At 38.8% G+C, this 19,837-nt stretch overlaps 1 protein-coding gene across 4 annotated transcripts in view; it reads left to right on the top strand.

The window, feature by feature from the left end:
* The window catches only part of LOC123507354 (tRNA-dihydrouridine(20a/20b) synthase [NAD(P)+]-like), a 164,367-nt gene extending 160,132 nt beyond the window's left edge, over window positions 1-4,235 (top strand). For all 4 annotated transcript variants that reach the window (XM_045260139.1, XM_045260141.1, XM_045260138.1 and 1 more), the window contains one exon: window positions 3,835-4,235. In XM_045260139.1, the coding sequence (XP_045116074.1) occupies window positions 3,835-4,088 (254 nt within the window). In that variant the 3' untranslated portion in view covers window positions 4,089-4,235. The remainder of the gene's footprint in view (window positions 1-3,834) is intronic.
* Window positions 4,236-19,837: the final 15,602 nt, after the last annotated feature.

Below are 19,837 nucleotides of genomic sequence, written 5' to 3'. Positions count from 1 at the left end.
TCAGCGAAAGGGTAGAGGGACAGAATGTGCTCCACTTTAGAAGTTAAGTAGTCGAAGAAATTACTATAGTCAGAAGAGTTAGGGGAGAGATAAACAATTTAGTTTGAGAGTGACTGTTAAGTCGTAGCCAGATGGTGAAAAAATTTGGAAGACTCAAGAGTGTGGGCACAAGAGCAAGTTAAGTCGTTGTGTTCATAGACGCAACATCCAGCTTTGGAATGAAAATGAGAATAGAGAAAGTAGGAGGGAATAGAGAAGGGGCTACTGTCAGTTGCCTCAGACAGCTGTGTTTCGGTGAGGGAAAGAAGATGAGGTTTAGTAGAGGAGAGGTGGTGTTCCACAGATTGAAAATTAGATCTAAGACTGCGGATGTTGCAGAAGTTAATGTAGAAAAAGTTGAGGGAGGTGTCAAGGCATTTGTGGTCTTCAACAGGAGAGGTGTCCGACCTGGGGACATTTTTGGTCCCCTCCCCAGAGGGGGACTCCGAGGTGTTGTTTATTTCGGGTTCCATTTTTCTTTTGAATTTTGATTTAGAGTGAAGGGTGTATGTGTGGTAAGTGCATGCTTATAACAGATGGTAAGAGGGACATTAATATTATAACAGTATACATACCACCCAGAACCAGTGCTTAGAATTATGAACAGTATTAAGTGCTGATGAGAAATACTCTAGACAGGATGAAACAGGAACTCACCAGAAAGGATAGAGTGATGATAGTTGGGAACTTTAACTGTAAGGAAATAGTGTGGGAAGACTACGAAGTGGTGAATGGTGGTTAGTGGGCAGAAGAATTGTTAAACATAGCAACAAATAACTTGATGACACAGTGGGTGAGATCACCAACAAGGTGCAGGGGACAGGATGTTGCAGCGCGGTTGCATTTGGTATTCACCAGGGGCATCTCCCTAAAAGAGGAAATTGAACTTGAATGTCCCTTGGGGAAAAGTGACCATGATGTCCTAAGATTTGAGCTGGATACAGAATTAAGCATGGAAAAGAATGTGGAGTACAAGGAGGAAAAATTAAATGATTTCAGGGCAAATTATAACCATATTAGAGAGTTCTTTAATGAAATTGACTGGTCTGTGGTGTACCAGGAAGTGGATATGCAATTGAAATATGATAAATTTATGGATTTATATAACTGTGTTGTGAAGAAGTTTGTGCCATATCACAGAATGAGGACTTTAAATAATAAGCAGTGGTTTAATAGAAATTGTGAAGAAGCAAAAAAGAACAAAGAAAAGGCATGGAAGAAAATTAAGAAAAGCAGTGAAGTATTATCAAGAGAAATCTACAAAACAGCAAGGAATAGATATGTTGAAGTAAGGAGAACAGCACAAAAGGAATATGAACAGAGAGTGGTGGAAAACTGTGATAATGACCCTAAAATGTTTTACAAATTCATAAATGGAAAATTAAATAAAAGGGAGGCAATAGAAAAAGAAAAAGTAAAAGTTGGGGAAGAAATATATGAGGATGCTACAGATATAGCTGAAATATTGAACAGCAAAGTGTTTACAAAGGAGGAGCATTTTACAGGAGAAAGGCCTATGTAAATAAAGCAAATGCATGACATCATGGTTACTAAAGAAGATATAAGGAAAATTATAAGTAACTTGGATATTGATAAATAAATGGGGCCTGATGGCATATCTGGGATGTTGCTGAAAGAATGTAAAGATCAATTGTTGAACTCCATATTTGATATTGTGGAAACCTCCATGCGAACAGAAATAGTCCCGAAAGAGTGGAAAAGAGCTGACATTGTGCCTATATATAAAAATGGAAGTAGAATGGAACCGCTAAATTATAGACCAGTATCGTTGACTAGTATATTGTGCAAGGTATGTGAAGAAGTAATTAAAGCAAAGTGGAGTGAGTATCTAGAAAGTGAAAACATTCTGAGTGAAAGGCAGTTTGGTTTCAGAAAAGGAAGATCATGCAAATTCAATTTATTATGTTTTTATTCAAGAGTGACTGACATACTACAACATAGAGGGGGATGGGTGGATGCTATTTACCTAGACTTGAGAAAGGCCTTTGATAAAGTGCCACACAATAGACTGATGTGGAAACTAAAGAAAATTAGAGGAGTAAGTGATAAACTAGCAAAATGGACGTAAAATTACTTAATGGGAAGAGAAATGCGAACAGTGGTGAAAGGAAAGAAATCAGAGTGGAAAAAGGTAACCAGTGGAGTTCCACAAGGGTCAGTGCTTGGTCCCATCATGTTTTTGATTTATGTTAATGATATGCCTGTAGGAATAGACAGTTACATGAATATGTTCGTGCACAATACTAAAATTATGAGGAGAGTAAAGAATGTGGAAGATTGTAATAAGTTACAGGAAGATCTTGATAAAATATATGAGTGGAGTAAAGAGTGGCAGATGGAATTTAATATAAACAAGAGCCATGTTATGAAAATGTGAAGTAGATACAGACCAAACAAGGATTACAGGCTGGGTGATGAGAAAATTGAAGAGACCAATGAGGAGAAAGACTTGGAGTAACCGTGCAAAACACTGTTACTGGAGAAACACATAAACAAGATATTTTGGAAAACATATATGATGTTTCAAATATTGGTCTTGCATTCCACTACTTAGATGAAGGAATGATGAAGAAGATACTATGCATTTTAATAAGACCCCAGTTAGAATATGCAGCTTGTGTCTGGTCACCACACATGAAGAAAAATGTGAAGAAGGTGGAAAGGGTACAAAGGCTGGCAACAAGGACGGTACTAGGATTCAAGGAGTTAGATTGTGAGGAAAGACTGAGGGAGCTGGGGCTGACCACATTAGAAGAGAGAAGAACAAGGGGTGACATGGTAACTATGTATAAATTGGTGAACAAGATTGACATATTGGACAGAGAATTGATAAAGGTGACCACAAGTAATCATCTCCGAGGACATGGAAAAAAACTAATAAAAGACATCTCTCTAAATGACGTGAGAAAGTACAGTATCCCGCATCGTAGTATTGATAAGTGGAATAAACTGAGCAGTGATGTCGTTGACGCGGTGTGTGTCAATCAGATGAAAGAGAGATATGACAGAGTAGACAAGGAGACAGGACACAGAGAGCTTAGCTCGGGGCCTGTAATACACAAATAGGTAAATACAAATAGGTAAATACATGCACACTCGTTGCAGTAGTGTCTGCAACGAGTGTGCATATTTTTAAAGTAAGATTGGATAAGTGTAGATATGGAAATGGAGCCACACGAGCATAAAGCCCAGGCCCTATAAAACTACGACTAGGTAAATACACACACACACACACACACACAAAGATTTAGTAAACAAAGAAGAGGAAAGAGTACAGAACGGGATTAAAAAAGAAGTACAAGCATGGAGAGTCCAAGATAAGAGAGATGAAGGATGATTTTCAGGAGATAATTCAAGAACAACTAAAATAAAAAGAAAATATGAGAAACAAAATGATAGGAGTCCTCAAGAAAAAAGAAAATTAGTTAGGGAAATTGCAGAAAAAAAGAAGAGTGTAATCGTATTAGGACTAAAAGAAAAAAAATTATAAAATACATAATGACATTCGAAGCACAAGATCGCATAGTAAAAAGCTGAGAAAGGGAAGATGTCTGAGAGATGTTAAAAAATATGGTTTCCCACAAAGATGTGTTGCGACGTGGAACAGTTTGAGTGAAGAAGTGGTGTCAGCAACGAGTGTGCATAGTTTTAAAGAAAAATTGGATAAGTGTAGATATGGAGACAGGGCCACATGAGCATAAAGCCCAGGCCCTGTAAAACTACAACTAGGGAAATTAATCAAGTACTTATATGTATTTACATTTATACACACAGGTATCATGACAGCAAGAGGAATTCTAGAAAACCCAGCCATGTATGCAGGATACATCCATACACCACTGGAATGTGTGCGTGAGTGGGTACGTCTGGCTCTGTCCACTGGCACGCCTTTCACCTGTTTCCACCATCATCTCATCTACATGCTGGAGCATACATTGACCAGAGCAGAACGCAGATATTTCAACATCCTCTCCAGTACGACGGCTGTTCTGGATTACCTCTCCGACCGATTCATGCTGGACCTCTGAGTGGGAAGATCTCTCATATGTTCACGTTTCAATATATATATGTGTGTGTGTGTGTGTGTGTATTCACCTAGTTGTATTCACCTAGTTGTAATTTTACAGGGCCTGGGTATCATACTCATGTGGCCCCGTCTCCATATCTACACACATCCAACTTTCCTTTAAAACTATGCACACTCCTCACTGACACCACCTCCTCACTCAAACTATTCCACACCTCCACACATCTCTGTGGGAAACTATATTTCTTCACATCCTTCAAGCATATTCCCTTGGTTATCTTTTTACTATGCGATCTCATAGTTCTATTTAAATTTTCCTCTCTCAACATCATTTGTTCATTATCCACTTCATCCAAACTGTTCAACAGTTTATAAACCTGTATTAAATCTCCTCTTTCTCTTTCTGTGTGTGTGTGTGTGTGTGTGTGTGTGTGTCTCTTTACCTAGTTGTATTTACCTAGTTGTAGTTTTACAAGGCCTGGGCTTTCCAGTTCCTTCATTAACTCTTTTATTTCAAGCTTGGTTACTTTAATCTCTTTCATATAGATTGTCTCTCTATTACCCTGTGGTTCTTTCAAATTTGGATTCCTTAGTAAAGACCTCCTGGAATTTATTATTTAATAGTTCTGCCATACTTTTGGGTCTTCCACCATCCCGTTCTCTCCTTTTAACCTTTCTATTGTTTCTTTTTGTCTAATTTTTCCATTTATGAATCTATAGAACAATTTTGGTTGCTCCTTACATTTTTCAACAATGTCCTTTTCAAAGTTCTTTTCTTCTTCCTTCCTCACCTTAGCATATTCATTTCTCGCTGCCTTGAAGTTTTCCTTATTTGCTGGATTCTATTTCTCCTCCACCTTTTCCATGCTCCATCTCTTTCTCCTTTGCCCTAGCACACTTGCATTAAACCAATCTTTCTTTCCTTCTTCTTTAGGTCTATATTTGGGACATATTCCTGACTCCTGTTTTGTATATTTCCAAAAATGTGTGTGTGTGTGTGTGTGTATTTACCTAATTGTATTTACCTAATTGTAACATACGGGAAAAGAGCTATGCTCGTGTTGTCCCGTCTCCATATCTATTAATGTCCAGCTTTTCTTAAAATCATGAATATTCCTTGCGTTGACCACTTCCACGTCTAAACTATTCCATGCTTCCACCCTTCTATGAGGAAGCTATATTTTTCACATCTCTCCTATAAGTGGCCATTTTAGTTTTTCCCATGCCCTCTCGACATTCTTTCATTCCACATACACAGATCTTCCCTATCCATTTTTCCATGCCAATCATCACTCTGTATATTGCTATCAGGTCTCCCCTTTCTCTTCTGTTTTCCAGGGTCGGAAGTTGCATTCTTTTCAGTCTGTCTTCATAAGTCAAATCTCTTAAGTCAGGCACCATTTTGTTGCAGCCCTCTGTACTTTCTCTAGTTTCCTTATGTGTTTCTTTAAGTTCGGAGCCCACTGTATTGTTGCATATTCAAGCCTCGGTCTTATCATTGCAGTAATTATTTTCTTCATCATTTCTTCATCTAAATATCTGACGCCACTCTTATGTTCCTCAATAAGTTCAATACTTCTCCAATTATTTTGTTTATATGTCTCTCTGGCGATAGGTCATTGGTAATTGTCACCCCAAGGTCTTTTCTTCATGACTGGTTTTATGTCTTCATTTCCTATCTTGTACATACTCCTGATTCTTCTTTCACTCTTGCCAAACTCTATTTTCTTGCATTTTGTCGTGTTGAACTCCATTTGCCATGTACAGCTCCATTTCCATATTCTGTCCAAGTCTTCCTGGAGTAGTTCGCAATCTTTGTCACATCTCACTTTTCTTAACAATTTTGCATCGTCTGCAAATAGGCTCACATAACTGGACACCCCATCCACCATGTCATTTTTGTAGACCGCGAACATTACTGGTGCCAACACTCTCCACCAAGCCCCATTCTGATGGTCTGTCCTTAATTATTGTTCTCATTTCTCTTCCTACCAAAAGTCTTCCATCCATTTTAGTAAACTGCCATGCACTCCTCCTACCATTTCAAGTTTCCAGATCAGTCTCCGGTGTGGTACCTTATCAAAGGCCTTTTTTAAATCCAGATATATTCCATCAGCCCAACCATCTCTTTCCTGTATTACATCTATCACCCTCGAATAGTAACATATCAGGTTTGTCGTGCATGAACGCCCTTTTCTAAAACCAAATTGACACTCACAAAGTATGTCATTTTCTCCAAGAAGTCTGTCCATCTATTCTTCACCACCCTCTCACACATCTTAGCTACCACACTTGTAAGTGACACTGGTCTATAGTTCAATGGGTCTCTCTTGTTACCTGATTTATAGATTGGGACAATGTTAGCTCTTTTCCAGTCTTGGGGCACTACACCTTCCCTTAATGAGGCATCAATTACTTCACAAACTTTTTCTGCCAGTTGCTCCTGCATTCTCTTAAAATCCATCCTGATACCCCATCAGGTCCCACAGCTTTTCTCACTTCTAAACTCCCCATCATATTCTTGATCTCCTCCACAGTTACTTGAAACTCCTTCATAATCCCTTTCTGTTCCATTACCAGTGGTTTGTCAAAAGCAGTCTCCTTTGTGAATACCTTCCAAAGCATCCATTCATAGCCTCTGCCATTTCCTGGGATCTTCACTGCATACTCCATTTACTTCTAAACTTTCAATACTTTCTCTATTTTTGATGTTGTTGTTCACATGTCTGTAAAAAGCCTTGGTTGGTCTTTACATTTATCAATTATATCCTTTTCTTGTTTCTTTCTTTCTTCTCTTCTAATCAACACATATTCATTTCTTGCTCTTTTGTAACTTTCCACTGCTTAATCCGTCTTTTCCTTCTCCACCTCTTCCATGCATCCTCTTTTCTTGTTCTAGCCTTTTCACATCTATCGTTAAACCAGTCCTGCTTTCCAACTTCTCTATGTTGTCTTATTGGTACAAATTTTTCTCACCTTCTTTGTATATTTTATAAATTCCTTCCACTTTTCATTTGCTCCTTAGCACTCTTGAATTTCATCAATTTGTCTCTTGAAAGAATTTCTTTAGGTTTCCAAAATCTGTCTTGGCATAATTCCATCTTCCCACTTTATATTCTTCATTTCTTCTAGATTTCTCTTCATCTATCACCTTGAACTCCAAAACTGCATGATCACTCTTTGCTAAAGGGCACTCCACCCTCATCTCCTCAATGACCATTGGCTCTGTACTAAAGACCAAGTCCAGTCTTGACGATGCTCCCTCTCCTCCAAACCTAGTATCTTCTTTGACCCACTGAGTTAACACATTTTCCATTGCCAGTGTCAATAGTGTATTTCCCCATGTTGTCTCTGATCCTTCCATTGACCAGTCCTCCCAACACACCTCTTTACAATTAAAATCTCCCATCATTATAGTTCGTTCACAGCCACCCAACATTTCTTCCAGACATGTTCCTGTATCACTTATCATTTCTTCATATTCCTGTACTGACCATGCATTTGTCTTAGGTGGTACGTACACCACTATGTAGTGCCTCTTTTTCCTTCATTAGTTTCTGCTCTGATCTTTAGCACTTCTGCCTTTCCCATACCTTCTTTCACTTGATCCACCTTTATATCTTTTTTAACCAGCAACATCACTCCTCCTCCCATCTTACCTACTCTATTTCTTTTCCAAACATTATATTTCCTTCTCCAACCATCATCAGGTCTTCTCCCTCTCTCAGTTTTGTTTCAGTAAGACCCACAATATCTGGGTTCTTGTCCCTCAAGTAATCGTTGAGTTCTAAAATCCCGATATCACTCCATTTATGTTGGAATACATTACATTCGCTCATATGTAAGTTTCTTTAGTCCTTTCTTGCTGTACTTTTCTGGGTTATGAACCACTTCCTCAGTCTCATATCCAAGATTCTCCAGAAAAACTCTTTCTTCTCCTCTTCTGTCCTCTCTTCATTTTTTTCAAAGCCTCCTTTCTCAACTCATTTAACATTTCTCTTTCCTTTTCACCGAGATCTCTTCTCAACCAAATCTTCCTTGTTGTTTCCTGCTGGGCTAGCCTCCATGACTTCTCCACCAATTCATCTACATCCTTTTGTGACTTAAGTTTGATTCTTATTGGCCTCATACCTTCTCTTGTGAACTTTCCAATTCTATGGAAGTCCTCTATTTCTTGTACTAGGTCTTTTCCTCCTCCTGCACCACATTAATGATATTATTTATCACCTTTTTATGTTTTCTCTCTCTCCATTTTACTCGGTGTCTTATCCTCCTCCACACCAAATATCACCACACATCTCTTTTTGTCTACAGTTTCCCTCACCAATGTCTCATTTGACTTAATAACCTTCACCACTTTCTCAGCAATCTTCTCTTCTATGATCTGTTGATCTATAATTTCAACAAGGCCCAAAGTTTTCTCCCCAGACTCTTTGATTTCCTTTTCCAGACTTGCAACTTTGTAATTTACCTCCTTTCTTTCCACTTCCTGACTTTTTCCATTCAGCCTGCTTCTCCATCACTTTTCCTAGAGATTCTCCACATTTTTCGCAATTCACTTTAATTAGCTTAACTTCCTCTTTCAGTGCTTCATTTTCCTTCTTCATATCGGCACACTCTTTCATTACATTGTCATAACTCGTTTCCAGGCCCCATACTTTTCAAACAGTTTTCAATTTTACCTTCCAACTCCAGAATTTTCTTCACATAAGCGCTCTTCTCCATTATTCCTTGAAATCCTGTGAAGTCTGATTCATCTTTCGAGTTCACGGCCGCCATGTTGCGCAGATGTAAACAAACCAGCTGATGGCTCAAACGCAGGCTACAGTTTATATTTACCTTCCCTGGACATTATTCACACACACACACACACACACACACACACATCGTCGATGGCGGAGGTGGTCGCTGAGCTCAGAGCAATCATCTATAATTCTACAGTTACCTAAGAGTAACCAAGGTGGGAAAGGAGCTGGTAATGTTTGTCCCGTCTCCATATAGTCATGTTAACTGTTGATTAGCAAAATAATGTCCAGTGAAGGTAAATATAAACTGTAGCCTGCGTTTGAGCCATCAGCTGGTTTGTTTACGTCTGCGCAACATGGCGGCCGTGAACTCGAAAGAGAATCAGACTTCACAGGGTTTCAAGGAATAATGGAGAAGAGCGCTTATGTGAAGAAAATTCTGGAGTTAGAAGGTAAAATTGAAAAACTGTTTGAAAAGTATGAGGGCCTGGAAACGAGTTATGACAATGTAAAGAAAGACTGTGCCGATATGAAGAAGGAAAATGCAGCACTGAAAGAGGAAGTTAAGCTAATTAAAGTGAATTGCGAAAAATGTGGAGAATCTCTAGGAAAAGTGATGGAGAAGCAGGCTGAATGGAAAAAAAGTCAGGAAGTGGAAAGAAAGGAGGTAAATTACAAAGTTGCAAGTCTGGAAAAGGAAATCAAAGAGTCAGGGAGAAAACTTTGGGCCTTGCTGAAATTATAGATCAACAGATCATAGAAGAAGATAGCTGAGAAAGTGGTGAAGGTTATTAAGTCAAATGAGACATTGGTGAGGAAACTGTAGACAAAAGAGATGTGTGGTGATATTTGGTGTGGAGGAGGATAAGACACCGAGTAAAATGGAGAGAGAAAAACATAAAAAGGTGATAAATAATATCATTAATGTGGTGCAGGAGGAGGAAAAGACCTAGTACAAGAAATAGAGGACTTCCATAGAATTGGAAAGTTCACAAGAGAAGGTATGAGGCCAATAAGAATCAAACTTAAGTCACAAAAGGATGTAGATGAATTGGTGGAGAAGTCATGGAGGCTAGCCCAGCAGGAAACAACAAGGAAGATTTGGTTGAGAAGAGATCTCGGTGAAAAGGAAGAGAAATGTTAAATGAGTTGAGAAAGGAGGCTTTGAAAAAAATGAAGAGAGGACAGAAGAGGAGAAGAAAGAGTTTTCTGGAGAATCTTGGATATGAGACTGAGGAAGTGGTTCATAACCCAGAAAAGTACAGCAAGAAAGGACTAAAGAAACTTACATATGAGCGAAATGTAATGTATTCCAACATAAATGGAGTGATATCGGGGATTTTAGAACTCAACGATTACTTGAGGACAAGAACCCAGATATTGTGGGTCTTACTGAAACAAAACTGAGAGAGGAGAAGACCTGATGATGGTTGGAGAAGGAAATATAATGTTTGGAAAAGAAATAGAGTAGGTAAGATGGGAGGAGGAGTGATGTTGCTGGTTAAAAAAGATATAAAGGTGGATCAAGTGAAAAAAGGTATGGGAAAGGCAGAAGTGCTAAAGATCAGAGCAGAAACTAATGAAGGAAAAAGAGGCACTACATAGTGGTGTACGTACCACCTAAGACAAATGCATGGTCAGTACAGGAATATGAAGAAATGATAAGTGATACAGGAACATGTCTGGAAGAAATGTTGGGTGGCTGTGAACGAACTATAATGATGGGAGATTTTAATTGTAAAGAGGTGTGTTGGGAGGACTGGTCAATGGAAGGATCAGAGACAACATGGGAAATACACTATTGACACTGGCAATGGAAAATGTGTTAACTCAGTGGGTCAAAGAAGATACTAGGTTTGGAGGAGAGGAGCATCGTCAAGACTGGACTTGGTCTTTAGTACAGAGCCAATGGTCATTGAGGAGATGAGGGTGGAGTGCCCTTTAGCAAAGAGTGATCATGCAGTTTTGGAGTTCAAGGTGATAGACGAAGAGAAATCTAGAAGAAATGAAGAATATAAAGTGGGAAGATGGAATTATGCCAAGACAGATTTTGGAAACCTAAAGAAATTCTTTCAAGAGACAAATTGGATGAAATTCAAGAGTGCTAAGGAGCAAATGAAAAGTGGAAGGAATTTATAAAAATATACAAAGAAGGTGAGAAAAATTTGTACCAATAAGACAACATAGAAGTTGGAAAGCAGGACTGGTTTAACGATAGATGTGAAAAGGCTAGAACAAGAAAAGAGGATGCATGGAAGAGGTGGAGAAGGAAAAGACGGATTAAGCAGTGGGAAAGTTACAAAAGAGCAAGAAATGAATATGTGTTGATTAGAAGAGAAGAAAGAAAGAAACAAGAAAAGGATATAATTGATAAATGTAAAGACCAACCAAGGCTTTTTACAGACATGTGAACAACAACATCAAAAATAGAAAGTATTGAAAGTTTAGAAGTAAATGGAGTATGCAGTGAAGATCCCAGGAAATGGCAGAGGCTATGAATGGATGCTTTCGGAAGGTATTCACAAAGGAGACTGCTTTTGACAAACCACTGGTAATGGAACAGAAAGGGATTATGAAGGAGTTTCAAGTAACTGTGGAGGAGATCAAGAACATGATGGGGAGTTTAGAAGTGAGAAAAGCTGTGGGACCTGATGGGGTATCAGGATGGATTTTAAGAGAATGCAGGAGCAATTGGCAGAAAAAGTTTGTGAAGTAATTGATGCCTCATTAAGGGAAGGTGTAGTGCCCCAAGACTGGAAAAGAGCTAACATTGTCCCAATCTATAAATCAGGTAACAAGAGACCCATTGAACTATAGACCAGTGTCACTTACAAGTGTGGTAGCTAAGATGTGTGAGAGGGTGGTGAAGAATAGATGGACAGACTTCTTGGAGAAAAATGACATACTTTGTGAGTGTCAATTTGGTTTTAGAAAAGGCGTTCATGCGACAAACCTGATATGTTACTATTCGAGGGTGATAGATGTAATACAGGAAAGAGATGGTTGGGCTGATGGAATATATCTGGATTTAAAAAAGGCCTTTGATAAGGTACCACACCAGAGACTGATCTGGAAACTTGAAATGGTAGGAGGAGTGCATGGCAGTTTACTAAAATGGATGGAAGACTTTTGGTAGGAAGAGAAATGAGAACAATAATTAAGGACAGACCATCAGAATGGGGATTGGTGGAGAGTGGAGTTCCACAGGGATCAGTGTTGGCACCAGTAATGTTCGCAGTCTACATAAATGACATGGTGGATGGGGTGTCCAGTTATGTGAGCCTATTTGCAGGCGATGCAAAATTGTTAAGAAAAGTGAGATGTGACAAAGATTGCGAACTACTCCAGGAAGACTTGGACAGAATATGGAAATGGAGCTGTACATGGCAAATGGAGTTCAACACGACAAAATGCAAGAAAATAGAGTTTGGCAAGAGTGAAAGAAGAATCAGGAGTATGTACAAGATAGGAAATGAAGACATAAAACCAGTCATGAAGAAAAAGACCTTGGGGTGACAATTACCAATGACCTATCGCCAGAGACATATAAACAAAATAATTGGAGAAGTATTGAACTTATTGAGGAACATAAGAGTGGCGTTCGTATATCTAGATGAAGAAATGATGAAGAAAATAATTACTGCAATGATAAGACCGAGGCTTGAATATGCAACAATACAGTGGGCTCGAACTTAAAGAAACACATAAGGAAACTAGAGAAAGTACAGAGGGCTGCAACAAAATGGTGCCTGACTTAAGAGATTTGACTTATGAAGACAGACTGAAAAGAATGCAACTTCCAACCCTGGAAAACAGAAGAAAGGGAGACCTGATAGCAATATACAGAGTGATGATTGGCATGGAAAAATGGATAGGGAAGATCTGTGTATGTGGAATGGAAGAATGTCGAGAGGGCATGGGAAAAAACTAAAATGGCCACTTATAGGAGAGATGTGAAAAATATAGCTTCCCTCATAGAAGGGTGGAAGCATGGAATAGTTTAGGCGTGGAAGTGGTCAGCAAGGAATATTCATGATTTTAAGAAAAAGCTGGACATTAATAGATATGGAGCGGGACAACACGAGCATAGCTCTTTTCCGTATGTTACAATTAGGTAAATACAATTAGGTAAATACACACACATGAGGTAGAAGAAAGTGTGAGATTGGGAGCTTTTGAGGAAGGCAAGAATAGACCATTAAAATTGAAATTAAAGTCTCAGGTGGCAGCGGAGGCCTTGTTGAGGAGGGCTTGGAAACTTAAGGACTCTGAGGAAACCAAAACAATTTACATAAGAAGAAATATGTCACAAGATGAGAGAATGAAAATGAAGGAGCTTGTAACTGAAGTGAAGGAGAGAATGACGAAAGAACAGAGGAGGAAAAGACCAAGTTTTTGGAGGATGAGAAATGGGAGGCTAAAGAAGTGGTGGATAAAACAGACGGAATAGGCATTACATGGAAGAATGAGACTAGGAATGGAATAAAAGTGACTTACACGAACATAGATGGATTTCTGTCTAAGAGGCTAGAATGTATGGATTACCTAAGAAATAACGAACCGGACATAATGTGTGTAGTGGAAACAAAGCTAAGGCCGAAATAAAGCTAGACTGGTTTGTTGTAAAACACTACAAAGTATGGAGAAATGATAGAAAAATAAAGGAGGTGGTGGTATAATGGTTCTTACTAAGGAAGATCTGATAGTGAAGGAGGTGAACTATAGTAAGAGAAATGAGGAAGTGATAAGTATGCTTATAACAGATGGCAAGAGGGACATTAATATTATAACAGTATACATACCACCCAGAACCAGTGCTTGGGAATATGAACAGTACCAAATGGTGATGAGAAATACTCTAGACAGAATGAAGCAAGAACTCATCAGAAAGGATAGAGTGATGATAGTTGGAGACTTTAATTGCAAAGAAATAGTGTGGGAAGACTACGAAGTGGTGAATGGTGGTGAGTGGGCAGAAGAATTGTTAAAGGTAGCAACAAATAACTTGATGACACAGTGGGTGAGATCACCAACAAGGTGCAGGGGACAAGATGTTGCAGCAAGGTTGGATTTGGTATTTACCAGGGAATCTCTCTAAAGAGGAAATTGAACATGAATGTCCCTTGGGAAAAGCGATCATGATGTCCTAAGCTTTGAGCTGGATACAGAATTAAGCACGAATAAGATTGTGGAACAGGGAGGAAAAATTAAATTATACTAGGGCAAATTATAACCATATAAGGGAGTTCTTTAATGAAATTGACTGGTCCGTGGTATACCAGGAAAGGGATATGCAATTGAAATACGATAAATTTATGGATTTGTATAACTCTGCTGTGAAAAGTTTGTGCCATATTACAGAAAGAGGACTTTAAATAATAAACAGTGGTTTAATAGAAATTGTGAAGAAGCAAAAAAGAAAAGAAAAGGCATGGAAGAAACTTAAGAAAAACAGTGATGTATTATCAAGAAGTTTACAAAACAGCAAGGAATAGATATGTTGAAGTAAGGAGAACAGCACAGAAGGAATATGAACAGAGGGTGGTGGAAAACTGTGATAGTGACCCAAAATGTTTTACAAATTCATAAATGGAAAACTAAATAAAGGGAGGCAATAGAAAAGGTAAAAACAGGGAAGAAGTATATGAAGATGCTGGAGATATAGCTGAAATTTTGAACGACAACTTTTGCAAAGTGTTTACAAAGGAGGAGCATTTTATGGGAGGAAGGCCTACGGAAATAAAGCAAATGCAGGACATCATGGTTACTAAGGAAGATGTAAGGAAAATTATAAGCAATCTGGATATTAATAAATCAATGGGGCCTGATGGCATATCTGGGAGGTTGCTAAATGAATGTAAGGATCAATTGTTGAACCCCATATTTGATATTGTGGAAACCTCCATACGAACAGGATTAGTCCCGAAAGAGTGGAAAAGAGCTGACATTGTGCCTATATATAAGAATGGTAGTAGAATGGAACCGCTAAATTATAGACCAGTATCGTTGACTAGTATATTGTGCAAGGTATGTGAAGAAGTAATTAAAGCTAAGTGGAGTGAGTATCTAGAAAGTGAAAACATTCTGAGTGAAAGGCAGTTTGGTTTCAGAAAAGGAAGATCGTGTGTATCCAATTTATTATGTTTTTATTCAAGAGTGACTGACATACTACAACATAGAGAGGGATGGGTGGATGCTATCTACCTGGACTTGAGAAAGGCCTTTGATAAAGTACCACACAATAGACTGATGTGGAAACTAAAGATGATTGGAGGAGTAAATGATAAACTAGCAAAATGGATGGAAAATTACTTAATGGGAAGAGAAATGAGAACAGTGGTGAGAGGAAGGAAGTCCGAGTGGAAGAAGGTAACCAGTGGAGTTCCACAAGGGTCAGTGCTGGGTCCCATCATGTTTTTGATTTATGTTAATGATATGCCAGTAGGAATTGACAGTTACATGAACATGTTTGCAGACGATACTAAAATTATGAGGAGAGTAAAGAATGTGGAAGATTGTAACAAGTTACAGGAAGATCTTGATAAAATATATGAGTGGAGTAAGAGTGGCAGATGGAATTTAATATAGACAAGACCCATGTTATGAAAATGGGAAGAAGTAGATACAGACCAAACAGGGATTACAGGCTGGGTGATGAGAAAATTAAAGAGACCAATGAGGAGAAAGACTTAGGAGTAACCGTGCAAAACACTTTGTCACCGGAGAAACACATTAACAAGATTTTTTGGAAAACATACAACATGCTTCAAAATATTGGCCTTGCATTCCACTACCTAGATGAAGGAATGATGAAGAAGATATTATGTACCTTAATAAGACCCCAGTTAGAATATGCAGCATGTGTCTGGTCACATATGAAGAAAAATGTGAAGAAGGTAGAAAGGGTACAGAGGCTGGCAACAAGGATGGTACCAGGACTCAGGAGTTAGACTATGAGGAAAGACTGAGGAAGCTGGGGCTGACCACATTAGAAGAGAGAAGAACAAGAGGAGACATGATAACTATGTATAAATTGGTGAACAAGATTGACATACTGGACAGAGAGTTGATAAAGGTGACCACAAGTAATCATCTCCGAGGACATGGAAAAAAGCTAATAAAGGACATCTGTCTAAATGACGTGAGAAAATACAGTTTCCCGCATCGTAGCATTGATAAGTGGAATAAACTGAGCAGTGATGTCGTTGATGCGGTGTGTGTCAATCAGATGAAAGAGAGATATGACAGGAATGGACAAGGAGACAGGACACAGAGAGCTTAGCTCGGGCCCTGTAATACACAAACAAAAAGAGCTGAGGTGGTTCCCATATATAAGAGCGGAAGGAAGGAAGAACCTTTAAATTACAGACCGGTATCACTAACTAGTGTAATATGCAAGATGTGTGAAAAAGTAATAAAGAAGCAATGGATTGAGTTTCTTGAAGACAACAAAATATTATCAAATAGCCAATTTGGTTTTAGAAAAGGTCGGTCATGTGTGACAAATTTATTGAGTTTCTACTCTAGAATAGTTGATAAAGTACAAGAGAGAGAGGATGGGTTGACTGTATTTATTTAGATCTAAAAAAGGCTTTTGATAAAGTGCCACATGAAAGATTACTATGGAAGTTAGAGGAGAAGGGTGGCTTAAAAGGAAGCACATTGAGATGGATGAAGAATTACTTAAGGGGAGAGAAATAAGGACGATAGTTAAAGATATGAAGTCCAAGTGGAGAACAGTAGACAGCGGAGTGCCACAGGGGTCAGTATTGGCACCAATACTTTTCTCGTATATATAAATGACATGCCAGAGGGTGAACAGCTACATAAATCTGTTTGCGGACGATGCGAAACTGTGCAGAGTCATTAAACAAAAGAGGATTGTGAAATACTACAGGAAGACTTAAACAAGATCTGGAAATGGAGCAAAAATGGGAGATGGAATTCAATGTGGACAAAAGCCATGTCATGGAAATGGGAAAAAGTGAAAGACGACCAGTGGGAATCTATAAGATGGGAGATGGAGTAGAACTAGAAAAAGTAAAAAGGAAAAGGACTTGGGAGTGACAATGGAAGAAAATAATCAACGGTTAGCCATATTGATAGAATTTTCAGAGGCGTATAATTTGCTAAGGAATATTGGAGTAGCATTTCACTATATGGACAAGGAAATGATGAAGAAATTGATAAGTACTAAAATAAGACCTAGATTGGAATATGCAGGAGTTGTGTGGACTCCCCATAAAAAAAACACATAAGAAAATTAGAGACTACAAAAAATGGCTACAAGAATGGTTCCAGAATTTAAAGGGATGGAATATGAGGAGAGACTAAAGGCAATGGATCTACCAACCTTGGAGCAGAGAAGAGAGGGATCTGATACAAGTTTATAAATTGATTAATGGAATGGATGAAGTGGATAATGAGAAACTGATCCTGAGAGAAGAATAAGACTTTAGAAGCACAAGATCGCATAGTAAGAAACTAAGGAAGGGACGATGTCTGAGAGATGTTAAAAATTTAGTTTCCATAAAGATGTGTTGAGACTTGGAACAGTTTGAGTGAGGAAGTGGTATCAGCAAAGAGTGTACATAGTTTTAAAGAAAAATTGGATAAGTGTAGATATGGAGACGGGACCACAGCATAAAGCCCAGGCCCTGTAAAGCCCAGGCCAACTAGGTAAAACTACAACTAGGTAAATACATTCCCCGGCCTGGAGATATTTGGTGTGTCTCATTTCACGTGTAGCCCCTGTTCACCTAGCAGTGAGTAGGTGCGAGATGTAAATCGAGTTGTGACCTTGTTGTCCCGTGTGGTGTGTGCCTGGTCTCAGGCCTATCCAAGAAGATGACAATGAGCTCTGAACTCGTTCCGTAGGGTAACGTGGCTGTCTCCTCAGAGACTGCAGCAGATCAAACAGTGAATTACACACACACACACACACACACACACACACACAAAACAACAAATTTTCTAATCTCTCTCTCTCTCTCTCTCTCTTTCTCCGAAGAGAGAAGCGTCCACTTTTCTCTTCGAAGGTGATATAGTGACTAAAAAATAGCAGCATAATACACAAAGACGACAAGTATGACAAGCTTGCACGAGTTTCCCGCACTGGCGTGGCACTACCACCCGTATATCATACAGGCGGGCTTTTTTAACATCCGGCGCGAAGGGGCTAACAAGCATTTAATGACTGGATGTAGGACCTTGTTAAAAAAGAAAGGGAGGAAGACAAGGGATCATCAGAAGCAGAGTAGACTACATCCACACTATTGTTAAATTTCCATAGATCACAGGCTGGTCTTCTTTCTCTAACCCCACTCCACCTACTTACCTTTTGTCTCTGTCTTTCTTTCTCTCCCTTTATTTCTATATAAATTCTTATGTTTCCAAAACTGTTTCTGAAATTCTTCAGTTATCTTCCACATTGCCATAGAGGTAAAAATTGGTCAAGTAGACGAGACTTACCTTGTAAGTTGAAGTATGCTTGTGATTTTATGAAGCAAACTGCCACTGCTGGTTTTGGAACCTTCACATGAGATATGCTTGCCTCGTACCACACCAGACTTTGAAACCATACGACTACCCACATGCCATAAGAAAGTAAGAACATAGTATACATAGTAAAGTTCCCGGACAGAAAATGTCATAACCTGGGTGGGAGAGGAGGGCATGTGAAGGTTCCAAAACCAGCAGTGGCGGTTTGCTTTGTAAAATCACAAGCATACTTCAATTTACAAGGTAAGTCTTGTCTACTTGTCCAATTTTATCTCAGAAAACCGCCCTTTGCTGGGGGAACCTCCACATGAGGCTTTGAAACCATGTGGGTATCGGATGTACTATAACTCAACATGTGTGAATAAAAAACGAATGAAGATGCAAAACAAATTTTTCTGGAAAGACCCATCCAGATACATGAATGTACATATACAAAGTAAGAAATTAAATGAAACTTTTGAATCTTGGACTTAAAGTACACCTGTAGGTCCATACTCATAACCAAACTGAGTACAGAAAGTCAACCAAAATAACAAAACAACAAGAGCAATACCAGTTAGGTACGTTAAAAAATGGCATCCTGGAAAGGATCTGACCCAATAGCAATATGTTTATCATAGAATTTAGCAAAAGTAGTTTCCCTGGCCCAACCTGCCTTTTCCATAATGCATGAGATGGGCACAGCCATGGCTTTCGCTTTTGACGCAGCAGCAGGCCTAACACTGCCTGCAATAAACTTGGCTGTGTCCACTCCTGACATGTACAACATAGATTTAATCCATCTAGCGATGGTGTTACTTGTTACAGGTTTGTGAGGCTTAAGGAAGCTAATAAGTAGCTTGTCTTCAACGGAGTTGCTGGACTGTCTAAATGACTCTGTTTGGTAAATGTAATGTTTCAGTGTAGTAAATACACATAAACTGTTATCCTTCGGATAAGCCACAAACTGTACTCTTTGGATGTTGTGTTTCGGCCTGCATTGTTTTATGCTGCTCCCCAACTGAACTGAAACATAATCCTCTCCCATGATAATGTCTTTAAGTACAGGCAACCCCCGTTTAACGAAGGGGTTACGTTCCTAAAAAACACTTCGTTAAGCGAACCGATTATAACTTCCTAAAAACACTTCGTTAAGCGAACCGATTATAACAAGTTTAACCCCCGATTTGAACTTCCATTGAGAGTGAGCAAAGTGAGAGTGCATCATAGTACAGTAAAAGGTTTAATGAAAGTAAAAATTATGAAGTTAAACATTTAGGTAGTTTAATTTAAGTCATTAAAATGTATACTAATGTATGTATGTACGTAACTTTATAATATTGATTATCTTAACTTTATAAAGGGAGGGAGAGTGAAACGGGAAATACACTAACCGGCAACCTGTGGAATGTAAACAGTGCGCATCATGGTGCAGCATACAAAACTTATGTACCACATTTCCACATGGCTTTTCATTTTATCCATTGTAGAGTCACAAGTTCAGGTGGTTCTTTTAGCTTTCAAG

This window comes from Portunus trituberculatus, chromosome 22 (assembly GCF_017591435.1).
Source record: "Portunus trituberculatus isolate SZX2019 chromosome 22, ASM1759143v1, whole genome shotgun sequence".
NCBI lineage: Eukaryota > Metazoa > Arthropoda > Malacostraca > Decapoda > Portunidae > Portunus > Portunus trituberculatus.
Note: the sequence above shows the minus strand (reverse complement) of the source record. Positions and strands in the feature narration are given on the sequence as shown.